Source organism: Protobothrops mucrosquamatus, unplaced genomic scaffold (assembly GCF_001527695.2).
Source record: "Protobothrops mucrosquamatus isolate PMUCROS unplaced genomic scaffold, P.Mucros_1.0 scaffold237, whole genome shotgun sequence".
NCBI lineage: Eukaryota > Metazoa > Chordata > Lepidosauria > Squamata > Viperidae > Protobothrops > Protobothrops mucrosquamatus.
Window position 1 is genome coordinate 576,061 of NW_015386587.1, and position 14,100 is coordinate 590,160.

Consider the following 14,100-nt stretch of genomic DNA (forward strand, 5'->3'; position numbering starts at 1 on the left):
AGGCTTTGGTATGTCCCAATGGTGGAGTCTCCATCTCAGTGCTGGAGAAGGGGCGTTGTCTTACCTGAACACCTTTTCTCAGCACGGAGATGGAGACTCCACCTCCCTCCCTTGTACATTTTGTATAAGCATAGGGCCAGTTAGTTGGTGAGCCACAACGTCTTGCTGTCAGTCAATGGCTACGCTCGCGTCAAAGACTGGAGATCAACGGTCCAGGACGGGCGTGGCAACTTTGGCTGACTTGATCTGATTGGGCAGGAATACAGTCTACTACCCAATGGTGGAGTCTCCATCTCCGTGCTGAGAAAAGGCGTTCAGGTAAGACAACGCCCCTTTCTTAGGACCCAGTCTGAATTTATTGTTGCATCTTAGAGGTGATGTAATTTATGTTGTGTTTCACTGTCCCATTTAAGAGAAAGAAAGCTGTTAAAGACTGTTGTCATGTATTCTGGGCTTTTTCTGCACTATTCTGCACTATTCTCACAACATAGGATATACAGTAACTGAAAATTGCTTTTAAAAAAGCAACCAGTATTACGATTGGGCCACCCTTTGAAACAAAAATACTTTTTTAAAATAATCTTTATAGCTGATAAGGGTTTTATGTCCTGTCAGTAACTCAAGTGATCTTGTTTTGCATTTATTACTATGAGAAATAGCAGTAATTAGATGATGATATATTGCCTGTGATAATTATTTTCACCAGTTACCTACTTTGTACAGTGACTCTTGAAATAAAAAAGCTTTTTACATAGTGTATTGTTCACTAACATTAAATGTGCAGCTCTTGGTGGTATTAAATGTTTTCCTTAGCATTTTTCTTCATGCATTATTTAAAATAAATTCTGCTTTAGACATGCCAATTGCTTTGCATATCTTTCTTTTGCAGTGTTGTGGCTTTCTTCTTGATTCTGTTCTGTATTATAACTGAAGATATATTTATTTCTGCTTAGCAGTAGCAGTGGTTACACCTGATAGAAGCCCGCGGCCTACATCTGCACCAGCTATTGCTCAGAGCCATGTTACTGAGCCAACTGTACCAGCCGTATCTGTCAACAAAGAACCTGCAGTTCTTAAAACTGAAAAGGAAACAGTAAAAAAAGAAGTAAAACTTGAAGGAACTTTGCAAGATAAAGCCAAAACAGAACCAGCTGAAGGATTTCAGGTATGATGGTCCACCATTTTTATCATTATTGGTAAAGATGGTTTTGTTTGTTTTAGAATAAGGTATGAGATGGATCCCACTTAGAGCTAAACCACTTGCATAGGCAGCCGGTAAAAGTATTTATCACTTATTCTGGTTTTGTCCTCAGACTGAAGGTGAAAGAGCAAATTACATTGATTTCCAAGCACTGCTTTTACAACCTAAGAAAGTTTCAAGCCAAACATTCTTCAGGGTTTCCTTATAACCAAATAATTCTGAATGTGTTGATCAGTGTACTTCCTAAACTTTGCTTTCCAATAGTTTTTTATTTTATTCTGAGATCTTAAAACCATACTAACTTGTAGCCATATTTTTTCCCCACACATAATTACCATGATCTCTAGCTGCAGTTAGAGACAGTTTCACATACCTTTTGGCTCTTCTTTGACACTATATTCAATGTATATTTTAACTTTATTACAAATCTTCTATACTCATTCACTGCACTTGGAATTTGAAGGAATTCTGAGCAAGTCTATCAGATTGACACTATAAGTGGCAAATTGGATTGCTTGAATAGTCACTTGTATTTTAATCATCAATGATTAATGAAATATATTACTCAAAATAGGTGCTTATAAAATCCCTCTTCATGTATTTTCTTAGAGCTGCTTTTACTTATTCAATGGGTTAGATTTTGTCTCTATATTTCATTACAGATTGCTAAGAGACTTTGTCCTAATTACATAGATTTATTTATTCATTTGATTTATTATGAGTGCCAACTCCAAAAGAATCCAAATGTTTAAAAAGTCAATACAGGGCTTAAACATATTTCTTTAAAAGTATGGCTTAGCTGCAGTTAGTTAATTCTTGTCATTGATGCAAATGAATTCAGAGTTTGGAGTAGAGCTACTGATAATGATTATTAAGATAGATGTCTTTATCATACAATGTATCAATAATAGAAAGCAATAGGAAGGGATAAGTATTTAAGATATTTTCCAACTATATGCATATAACTTTCAATAATACTATAAAGGACTTGCTTGAGAGTCTCTTCAAAGAAAAATCTAAAAGTTATATAACATGCATTGTGTTATGCCCTAAATATGTGAAATGAAACATTATTTTAGATATATTACCTTTAAATTGGGATCTAAAGAGTTCATTATATTCATTGTTATTGTGCTAGTAATGTTTTATTATCTTGCTCTATATTTTAACTCTTATTTTTGATTGATTTTTCATTGTGCCCTGAAATTTCTTGCATATAAATTACAGTAATTGGAATGGATGCCTGTGGGTTTTCTCTCTTCAAATTCCATTCCTCAGACTTTAATAGAGAAAAAAATAGAAAAACTTATTCATAATCCAGACTTCAGCATGAAAATGTCTAAAACAATATATTAAAATTTAATTTTGGTTAAATAAACTCCTTTATTTTATTGCAGTTAAATCCTATATTCTTATATTTAAAAATACCACCTGATTGGTTTCAGTGGGGTTTACTGACAATGAATGTGTATAGTTCAGTTCGGCTAATATCTTATTATAATATTGTATTAAAGTTGACAGTTGAAATATGGTCTGCCATTGCTTATTAGTATTCAGCAAGATTTTAACATTTTAATGTTGGTTTTAAAACTTTGAACTGTTTAAAAATGAAAAAAGTGTGCATTCTCTCCTATCTTTAATAGCTGCATAATTGATTCACCCAATTCAAACACTGAACTTGCAAACATCTTTAAGAAACATGTAACCAAAATGTCTGGCTAAATCAAACCAGTGTGTAAACTTAGATCCTTTTCTCTGCATATTAATATTCTTGATAATCAGTCCTTACTCTATGAGGATTGCCAAAGCCATATGTGTAAGAACAAAGGAATTCAGAATTGATAGATTTCCATTGCTGGGACCTTCTTCCTTTATTCTTTCCCCACTTCTATTAGACTGTTTGTGTAAACAGTTTAGTTTAACACTCTTTTATTGTTTTTCCTTTAGCTCAAATGTATTGCCTCTGTTCATCTTATGCACTAAGTTTTTTGGATTTCTTTTTCTGATTAGTGTCTTCTTGGCTACTTCTGCTCTGATACCTAGTTTCTCCAGCACTGGAGATGGATAATCCACTAATGGGTTAACTTAATCCTCCTGCCCAATCAGATCAAGTCAGCCAAACTTGCCACACCTGTCCTGGGCCTGATTCCCCAGTTTTCGACTTGATCTTGCCCAAGACAGACGTGCAGGTTTGGCTCACAGGCAGGTAGTTACCTATTAGTGGATTATCCATTAACTTTAATATCTTAGGTTGCCAGAATCCTTAACTTTTAGTCCCCTGAGTAGCGCTGGGACCAGCGCTCCTCTAGAGGACTATTCCTGCTGATTCCAGGAGGTTTCAGTTTCAAACGGAGGATTCCGTTTTTCATTCCAAACTATCCCCCCCCCCCATTTTCGCCTTTCCTCTTAAAAGGGGGGTCTGTTCCATCTGTTCCTCCTTCGAGCCCCTTTCCACATTTCCCCCACATTCTCACCATCTTCCCCCCCCGGCGTCGGAGCGTGCAGCTGCAGCTCCGAAGGACTTAAAGAGCCTGGATTGACTCGCGGAGGCCGAAGGGGCCTCGGAATTTCTTCTCTTGTTTCTGATCGCTCCGGAGGCTTCTGGAGTCACAAAACACTGGCGATCAGCTGGGGAGAGTGTTTTTTTCAGTCCTCTCTCCCCGAGAAGTGTGCGACAGGCCGGGTGGTTTTCAATCGATTCGGAACCGCAGAGGGTGTTCGTGGTGAGTCGCGGACGCCATTTTGCGACCGCGTGGTTCCAAAGCCTTGCTGACTGCAAGGGAAGGTGGGGGGAGGTGGAAATAGAAATTTCCACCTATTTAGGCAGTGATTGATTCAATTAAGGGCGCTTTTCTCTCAGTCCCTGATGTTTAATCTGCCCTAGTTGGAGTCCCTGCACAGGGGCTCCGCAGTTCACGGTCGCCATCTTGAAGGCTTTGGGCTTCTATTTAGGCCGCCATTTTGGAACATTCTACTGCTCCAACTAAGGCCTCACTCAGGCTTCATTGGCAAGGATCTTTCACTGGTCGTAGCAGCCAAGGTTTGTCTGAGGGGGGGAATAAATTTTCTCAGGTCATCCTTGGAGATTCCCTGTGGCAGTTGAAATTTTCCTCTTATCCTTGGCATAGGCCCAAGACCTTGTTATTGGGCCTCTTGGTGTCTCAAGTCCTGGTCACCTCTTGGCTTGCTGATTAATACAGTAGTTCCTAGCCTCTGACACTGTACTGTTGCCACCTTTTATATTGCTGGCCTGGCAACACAGCAAGCCTCACTAGCAGGCCGCAATCCACCTTCCGGTGGAAGTCATAGCGACTGCAAGTAGAACTGGTTCTTTGGATACCACTGGTTCGGTGACCGGGGGGGTGTAGGGCAACCTAATTCCAGCCTTTGCCCTACAACCTTATCAGCCAATTGATCCCCTTTCCAGGTGCACCCTCTCGCGCACCTGAAGATTTTATACCAGCATGGAGGATAACATGGCTTCCCAATCCAGGGCCGCCTCTCCTTCCTCCTCAGCCCGGAAAAGGCACAGATCTCCTTCCCAAGAGGCCGCTGGTAGGATCGCAGCCAAGATCAAACCCAAGGCTGCCTCTGGAGGGAAAACCTCAAAATTGGCTGACAAACAGGCCAGCAGGAGACACCAGGCATTGGAAAAAGAGTTTTCAAAGGCTCAAAAACAGGCCAGGGCTGAGACTGTACAGACTGAGTCCACCTTCTTTGATCTGCCTCTCGGTCTTTCTTCTTCTCAGGAAGTCTGGGCGCCGACAGAATCTTCCACCTTTTATGGTCAAACTGATGTGGTACCTGAGGTACATACCTTCAGGTCTCCCTCTACCCCACTGGCCCTACAGGCCCCAGAAGCCACCTTTACACCCACAGCTGCGGGGCTTAGAGGGGAGGAGTCAGTCCTTCCATCTTTGGATGATAGGATCCAGGCCCTGGTAGCTCAGGCGGTGGAGAGGGCCCTTGCGGTCAGGACTCCGTCGATGCCCAGAGCGGAATCCTTGCTTTCCCTTCCGCTCTCACGTCCAGCACATCACAGTTCCCGTGACCCTCCTTCCCCTTCCCATTCTTCCCTTAGTGGAATCTCATTGACCCCGGAACAGGATCAGACTCTTGACGCCTCGTGGTCAGAGGAGGAGGAACCGACACCGGATCCTCCCCCATTCGGAGGGCTATTTAATCCATCTCTTTTTCTTCCCCTGCTTCGCAAGGTTAGCTCGGTTGCACACAGGCGACCGGCCTGATCCGCTCCAGTGGCTTCCACAACGGATTCAGAGGCGGACCCCGTCTTCGTTGAACCGGTGATCGCTCAACACCATGTTCCATGTCCAGCTTTGTCCCTCAACGCAATTAAGAAACAATGGGCTTCCCCAGGTACCTTTCCCCTTCCAGGTGGGAATGATAAACTGTTTAGCGTGGCCTCAGAATTAGATGAGGTGTTGAAGGTTCCCACGGTGGATGAACTCCTGTCTCATCTGTTCTCCCCTTCCACTATTTCGGGGGGTATGGCAGAGGCCTTAAAATCTGAGGACCACAGATCGGAAATGACCCTTAGAAGGTCACACCAGGCGGCGACGTGGTCCATCAGGGCATCCACTTCAGCCTCCTTTTTCACCAGGTCCGCCCTCATCTGGCTATGTCAGCTACAGGCCAGGATCCCCCCGGACGATGTCCGCACAGATCAGGACCTGAGCAAGTTAGTAGCCGCAACGGAATACGCTTCCGATGCGACTCTACACGCTGCTCGGTTTTCCTCCAGATCCTTGGCATCCAACGTGACAGCCTGCCATATGCTATGGCTAAGGCACTGGCAGGCAGACGCCAAGTCCAAGTGGCATCTGGCAGTGGCTCCATACCAAGGTAATAAATTGTTCGGGGATGCCTTGGCCCCATTTCTGACCGAGAACAAGGATAAAAAGAAAATTCTGGCCCACCTTACTAAGCGGTCCGACAGACGGTCTACCCCTTACAACCGTAGGCAGTCCTTTCGGTCTGCAGCTACTTCTCCAACCACACAACCACCTCGACCCTTCACTCCCAGGCAGGACCGCCCAGTTGACAGACCGGCTCCACGACCTAGACAGCAATTCCAGCCCAAACGGCCCTTTCGAGGCGGGGGACGTCCCTTCCGCAGGAAGTGACTCCCCAGGGGATCCTCCAATAGGGGGAAGCTTTCCCTCTTCGTCACTCAATGGGAGGTCACCACCACAGACGCCTGGATTCTGGACACCATCCATCACGGCCTGTCTCTGGAATTCATTTCCAACCCACCAAGACAGTTCATCTCTTGTCCTCAATCAAAAAAGTCTCTAAGGAGAGGTCTCATGCAAGAGGCCGTCCGTCACTTATTAGACATCAGAGCCATAGAACCGGTGCCTGCAGCTCAACGGGGGCTCGGATTCTACTCCATTCTTTTTGTAGTCCCCAAGACCTCGGGGGGATGGAGGGCGATCTTAGATCTAAAACGTCTGAACCTTTATCTGGCATACCGAAGGTTCAAAATGCAGACACTTCAGTCCATCCTAGGCAGTATCCGAAAGGGGGACTTTCTCACTTCAGTGGACCTCACAGAGGCATACCTCCACATTCCCATCATCCCCGGCCATCGCCAGTTTCTCAGATTCAGCTACAGGGGGCGTCATTATAAGTACAGGGCCCTTCCATTTGGCCTGTCGTCGGCCCCAAGGGTCTTTTCCAAGGTTCTGGCGGTTCTCGCGGCACACCTGAGATTAATGCCGGTTCGGCTGCAATGCTATCTGGACAACATCTTAATACAGTCATCCTCCCCTCGGGGGGCTCAGGCAGACCTGAGACTGGTGATCGATGTCCTACAGAGTCATGGCTTTTCAGTCAATTTCAGGAAAAGTCAGACAGCCCCGTTGACCAGATTGCTACATCTAGGGGCCATAATAGACACGGTGGAGTGTCGGGTTTATCTGTCCCAGGAACGCAGGGACAGTATACGGGACCTGATTCTCAAGGTCTGCAGAGAAAAGTCTCTGTCACCTTCTGGTCTTTCCCAGCTCCTGGGAAAGATGATATCCTACATCTCGATCATCCCCTGAGCCAGGTTACACTCGCGGTCCCTTCAGTGGTTTCTGCTCCCCTATCAGAAACAGGGAACAAGTACTTCCACCCGAGAGGTAAGGATTCCGCTACGTTCCCTCAGATGGTGGCTCTCTCCAGCCATGACCAAAGGGTCTCTTTTCAAGGAACCTGCTCGGCTCACAATCACAACGGATGCCAGCCTGTTCGGTTGGGGAGCACACTATCGATCTCAATGGGCCCAAGGACGGTGGTCTCGGTCGGACCTGAGACAAAATATCAACTGGCTGGAACTCAGGGCCATACATCTAGCCCTTCGACACTTTTGGCACAACATAGCGAAACAACATGTGCTCGTCCTTACGGACAACGTGGCAGCAAAGGCCCATGTGAACCGGCAGGGGAGCACCCGATCCCGTGCGCTCCTGACCGAGGCCCAGCAACTGGGATCCTGGGCAGAGACCAATCTCACCTCCCTCAGGGCGGACCACATCTCGGGGGAGGCAAACAAGAGGGCAGACTTCCTGAGCAGGTCAACCATGGACCACTCGGAATGGCGTCTGCACCCGAGGTTATTCAGGGAAATCACTCACAGATTCGGTCTTCCCATAATAGATCTGTTTGCCTCCAAGACAAACGCACAACTTCCGCGCTTCCTTTCACGCTTCCCAGTTCAGGGGGCAGAGGGAGTAGATGCCCTTCGGGCTTTGTGGCCGGACGGCCTTCTTTATGCCTTTCCCCCTCTCCCCCTTCTCCCAGCGGTTATCCGCAAGCTTCTGCAGGAGAGGGCGGAGGTTCTCTTGGTAGCCCCTTTCTGGCCGCGGAGACCTTGGTTCGCCGACCTAGTCGGTCTTTCCCAATCGCGCCCTTGGAAAATTCCTCCAGACCGAATATCACTGGTCCAGGGGGACCTGACTCATCCAGACCCACAATGGCTCCAGTTAGCCGTTTGGCACTTGAACTCTGGCTCTTATCCCAGGAGTCCTGTTCCCCAGGGGTCATTGACGTAATTCAGTCATCCCGTAGGCCGGCTACCAACCGCATCTACAATGCCACATGGCAGAATTTTTGTCGGTGGTGTTCCACTCATCAACTACCTTTATCGACATTAACTGTCCCGAATATTTTGGACTACTTACTGGAGGGGCTGAATAAAGGATGGGCACCTAACACCTTGCGCAGACAGGTGGCGGCCCTTTCTACCTTGCTTTCTTGCAATACTGTTAATTCTCTGGGTCAGCATCCCTTGATTCGTTCCTTTCTCAAGGGCGCGACCAATACCAGGCCACCTGTGGTCCATAGGTATCCCTCATGGGAATTACCTCGGGTACTTCAGGCTCTTACCAAGGTTCCTTACGAACCTCTCAGTTCGTGCGACTTAAGGTCCTTATCCCTTAAGGTCGCCTTCTTAGTGGCCATCACTTCGGCCCGTCGTATTTCTGAGATGACGGCTCTCTCAATCAGGGAGGATCTGTGTGTTTTTCACCGGGACCGGGTCACCCTTCATTTAGACCCTACCTTTGTCCCCAAAGTTAATTCTCGTTTTCATAGGGCCCAGGATATCGTCCTTCCGGACTTCTGCCCTAATCCTTCCCATGACCTGGAACGTCAATGGCATTATTATATGGCTCTCTGTTATTATATCAAAAGGATGGATGCCTTCCGCAGCTCTGAGGCACTTTTTGTCTCCTTCCACCCTTCTTCAAAGGGTCGGAAGGTCTCAGCCTCCACAATCGGCCGATGGATAAGAGCTTTCATTGCGGGGGCATACCAGTCTGATTCCTTGCCGGTTCCACGTCGTGTCACGGCCCACTCTACACGTAGTGCGGCCACTTCCGCAGCCTGGGCCACGCAGGCTTCCATCGAGGAAGTGTGCAGGGCAGCCACGTGGTCTTCCCCGTCACCGTTCATACAGCATTAGAAACTGGACAGGTACGCATCTGCCGAGGCATCCTTTGGCAGGAGAGTTCTCCAACAGGTGGTGCCTCGCGACACGGTTCCAAACTTGCCTGCTTCCCTCCCATAGGACAAGCGGGCTTTGGTATGTCCCATTAGTGGATTATCCATCTCCAGTGCTGGAGAAGGGGCTTTCTTTGTCTTACCTGAACGCCGTTTCTCAACACGGAGATGGATAATCCACACCCACCCAGTTAGGTCCTTAGGCCTAGGATTAGTTCTGTGAGCCAACACGTCAAGCTGTCAGTCAGTAGCTGCGCCCTCGTCGAAAACTGGGGAATCAGGCCCAGGACAGGCGTGGCAAGTTTGGCTGACTTGATCTGATTGGGCAGGACTTGATCTGATTGGGCAGGAGTTAACCCATTAGTGGATTATCCATCTCCGTGCTGAGAAACGGCGTTCAGGTAAGACAACGCCCCTTCTCATTCAGTTGATGTTCTACTGACTGTTTTATCTCTTGGTTCGTTGTTCCAAACCTGCTACCCTGCTTTGTGCTTGTTCTCTGTTACATTGGTCAAACCGGCATAATTCCCTTTCAAGCAAATTTCTCTGTAAGGAATGGATTGCAATCTAATCTGTTTCCTGAATTACTACTCCAAATCATCACCCCAATTCAGTTAGAACAGGGGTCTGCAACCTTGACAACTTTAAGACTTATGGAATTCTGGGAGCTGAAGTCCACAAGTCTTAAAGTTGTCAAGGTTGCAGACCCCTGAGTTAGAACATTCATTGCAACAAGAATCAAGTTAAATACAATGTAGAGATTTTCTTATGCTTCTTGTATTTTTTAGAAGCTCGTCACAGTGAGAAATAAGAAAAAGTTGGAAGAGACTTTTTGAAGTGTATAGCTGTATAAAGTATTTTAAGCCTCTTTACATATTTATACTTATAATAAAATTCAAAATGCTGAATAAAATAACTATATGGGACTAACAAACTGTCATTATAAAGTATGGTGTTTATTTATGTCTTCATAATAGTGCATGTTAATTAATGCATGTTTACATAATGCTTCAAAAACAAACGGTAGTTTTTGAAGAAATGCTATCTTCAAAACTATTAACAAAAAATGTTTTTGCCACTTTATTTTTTAATGTAGGTGGGGAAAACGCATATCAAAATGTCAATACCCAGCACAAATGGCGACCAAAATCAGGTTTGTCTGGTTAGGTTGCTTTGTTTTCTTTAAAAAGAAAAAGGGGGAAAAAGGCTAAAACAAATCCAAATAAATGTACCCATTTTTTTTGTCTTTTTTTAAAAAACTATCATAAAACAGCAGCGTGCAGAAAAAGAGGAAGACCCGATAAGAATGAGGAAGGTTAGCTGTTTTTTTTCACTTCCATCAAAACAATTATCATATCACTCATGCATATGCAGCATATTTAAAAAGACAATATTTTGCTTCCTGTGCTTTTATCAGTTGATGCTTGTTTGTAAATAAAATTAATCAGAATTAGCCAAAGAATTAGTAAAAGTTTATTTAATTATACTTCTCATTTCCTAATTATTTTGCACAAAACTTTCTATGAGGAGTCAACAATTTAGGAAGTATAAAACAAGTATTACTGTAATAGAAAAAGCAAATAGATGTATTTAAATTTTGAAATATGTATTAATAAATACTAGTTTCAAAAATGTTTTTATGTACACTAGAGAGCCAGGAGGACACTTCCACTGCTCTGCATAGCTATTGTGTCTCTGTGGAAAAACAGCTTGCAGAATGATGGAGTCATGATAACTGTCTTTTTAAAAAGAACCCATTACATTTTTTTATCATTCATGAGCAGGACCATACCCATTTCTCATATTCTCCACGTGATCTTATGATTCCATACACTATACCCCATTCGCAAATCATTGCTCTATGAATGTTAGTTTAACCTTTTTCGTTTTCCAATCTGCAAATACCTGCAAGAACAACCTTTTTAATTTTTTTGTGTGTGTTTTTTTTTTGTTTTGTTTTTCCCCCCCTTTCTTTCACAGAAAAGATCAAAGAGACTAGATGGTGAAAACATTTATATAAGACATAGCAATTTAATGTTGGAGGTTTGTATGACTTTGAAGCTTCTTTCAGTTGCATTTGCCTGGACCTCTACATCCTTTGCTAAACTCTTTTCGCCTCTGCTGTAGCATTTGTGTTTTTGGGGTGAGGTGTGTGTGCATGCTGTTGCATGACTTCATTAGAAATAGGCTTTTGCATGTCATAATAAACATGACATTATGCAACCATTTTTCTTATCTGTTTACATTGTTTTCTTGGTATCTGAAAATATGTGATTGGGATCAGTCTTCACTTAAATGTATTTATAAATCATAGCAGCTCATTACACGATTATCTATGCATAAGGGTCTCCAAGCATGCAATTATATGACTGACACAAATAAGCAAGGTTGTCTGAGTTGTATTTTGTGATGCCATTCTGTAGGCTAGAATCCCAGAATAGTTATATAATATTGATGTCATGTGTCTGACTAACGAAACACTTAAAAGGATTGAGTTCAATCAAAGTAACAGACTTGCCCTGATCTTCAGTTTTAATTTCAAAGCCTTTTCTTTTAAGCTTTTCAGGTTGTCTTCGCTTAATGACCACCTCATTCAGCAACTGTTTCAACTTATGATGGAGCTTGAATGAGTGGTATTTACAGCTAGTCCTCATAACATGATGCTCACTGAGTATTTTTGTCACATCCCACATATAGGTAGCATGTCGTAAACTATCTCTACTTCTATCAGTGCTGTTGATATCAAAACTAGAATGGTTATATCCAGTGGTTTTTTTCTTTAAAAAAAAAAAAAAAAGGTGCTGGAACTCACACACGTCATACAACCCGCCTTGCCTACTCTATAAGGCTCCATCCAAAAAAGGTGCCGGAACTCCATTCTGGGCGTTTTATGAGAAAAAAAGCCCTGGTTATATCTTCAAAGAAGGGGAAGGGGAAAACTAAGCTTGTCCATAGTTAAAAAGTTCATGTAGTTGTTTCTTCCATCTCAAATGTGGCCAATTTCTCAACAGCATTTAAACAGAATAATTCCTCCCCTTTAAATTTCCCAATAAGTTTGAAAAGAGAAAGTAGAATGTCATCACTTCATTCCTGATGTGTAAGATCATTTACTTTATTTAAACTGAATTGACTTGATATTTCTTATCATTCTAAGTGATAATTTTCAATTTCTTTGGTTACATTTATGAGATTGGTTGCCTTCACTGCATTTTTGCCTCATTTGAACATGATTTTGAATATACTGAACATTCCAATCATATATTACTGATACAGGAGAATGTGTGTTTCTTATACTGATTCTGTTTTTGTGTGTTACTATCTTTTAATCACAATTTCAGAAATAGCATAGGAGATTTTTGTGCAGTGTCAGGATTTTTTTAATGTACTAACTAATTTTTTATTTTTAATTTTGTGCTATATAGCTTTGAGTTTGCTATAATGCAGAGCTTGGGGCAAAATTAATCTGGTGTGTAATCCAGTCAACATAGGATGATCTGGCAAGAGGCAGTGAATATTTCATCTATATCATTTTAATTCCTCTATAATTCAGCTTTTTAATTTCTTATCTACTCTTGGTAGTTTTTTTTAATCCAAAGCACTTACCTCTTTTTTGTAGTAATTTTATCATATCAGGTTCTGGAATAAATATGTAGCCCAATGCCACTTTCTAATTTGTTTTCATATATTTAATTTGAGCCTAATTGTATTGTTGCAGATATTCACAGACCATCATCAATAACAGCAAGAACAATCAGATTGATTGTAATAATTACCCACTATTCTTTTTCTGTCCTTTTTTTTATTCTGTTTATGAAACATTTGGATTGTTCCCATCTAATTCTAATAAATAGAAAAATTTTGGTCCAAAGAAGCCAATCATAAAGTTATATACTTCAAACAATAAGATGAAGACAAAGAAATTAAAAGTGCACTAGCTACAATTAAACTTTGGTATATTTTTCAGTCATTTTAAGATTGCAATATTCGTCTAATATTTAAATTGCCACACTATCCTTCAAAACAGTAGTATAATTGATAGTAACTTACAGGTAGTCTACAATTTACAACCATTTATTTAATGACTCTTTGAAGTTATAACAGCATTGAAAAAAATGACTTATGACCATTTTTCACACTCCTGTGGTCATGTGATCAAAATTTGGACGCTTGGCAACTGGACTGTATTTATTATAGTTGCAGTGTCCTGGAGTGATGTGATCACTTTTTGTGACCTGACAAGGATAGTCAATGGGGAGGCCAGATTCACTTAACAGCCATGTTCCCAACTTAACAACCAGTGATTCACTTATCAACTGTGGCAAGAAAGGTCGTAAAATGGGGCAAAACTCACTTAACAACTGTCTTGCTTAGCAATTGAAATTTTGGTCTCGATTGTGGTCATAACCTGTACTCTTTATCAGGAAGCCTTTTGTTTTCTGAATATTGCAGTAAAGGAAGGATGACTTTCCTTTTTATATAATATTTTTGAAAGGTCTTGTGTTTTAACAAACCATTTGTTTTAATTCAGACAAGTTTTTTTTTACTGAAGATAGTAAACTAAAATACATGAAAATATAAAATGAATAATGCTCCTATTCAATAAAACTTTAAAAATTAGCTGTTATTACTCTTAAAAACATTAAACATAAACAGTATAAAATGAGATATAGCCTTTTTTTGACAATGTTGCACAAATATTCTTATATTGAAAATTGATTTTGATTTTGAAATAGAGAAGACTGAAAATGTCCCAGAATTTGCAGAGAGGTAAAATCCAAGGATTTTTCAAATGAAAATGTGTGCAGTTCAATTTTATTGTACCAAGCAAAGATTTTTATTGTACCAAGCAAAGATTTTCCTTGTTTGGGAGTACAAAGGTCATTTAAAAAAAA

General features: G+C 42.2%; 1 protein-coding gene across 1 annotated transcript in view; it reads left to right on the forward strand.

Moving 5' to 3' along the window:
- Positions 1 to 336: 336 nt before the first annotated feature.
- The window catches only part of LOC107286028 (protein 4.1), a 53,583-nt gene continuing 39,819 nt past the window's right edge, over positions 337 to 14,100 (forward strand). The window contains exons 1-3 of the mRNA XM_015814323.1: positions 337 to 1,165; positions 10,305 to 10,361; positions 11,189 to 11,251. Of these exons, the coding sequence (XP_015669809.1) occupies positions 10,326 to 10,361; positions 11,189 to 11,251 (99 nt within the window). The 5' untranslated portion in view covers positions 337 to 1,165; positions 10,305 to 10,325. The remainder of the gene's footprint in view (positions 1,166 to 10,304; positions 10,362 to 11,188; positions 11,252 to 14,100) is intronic.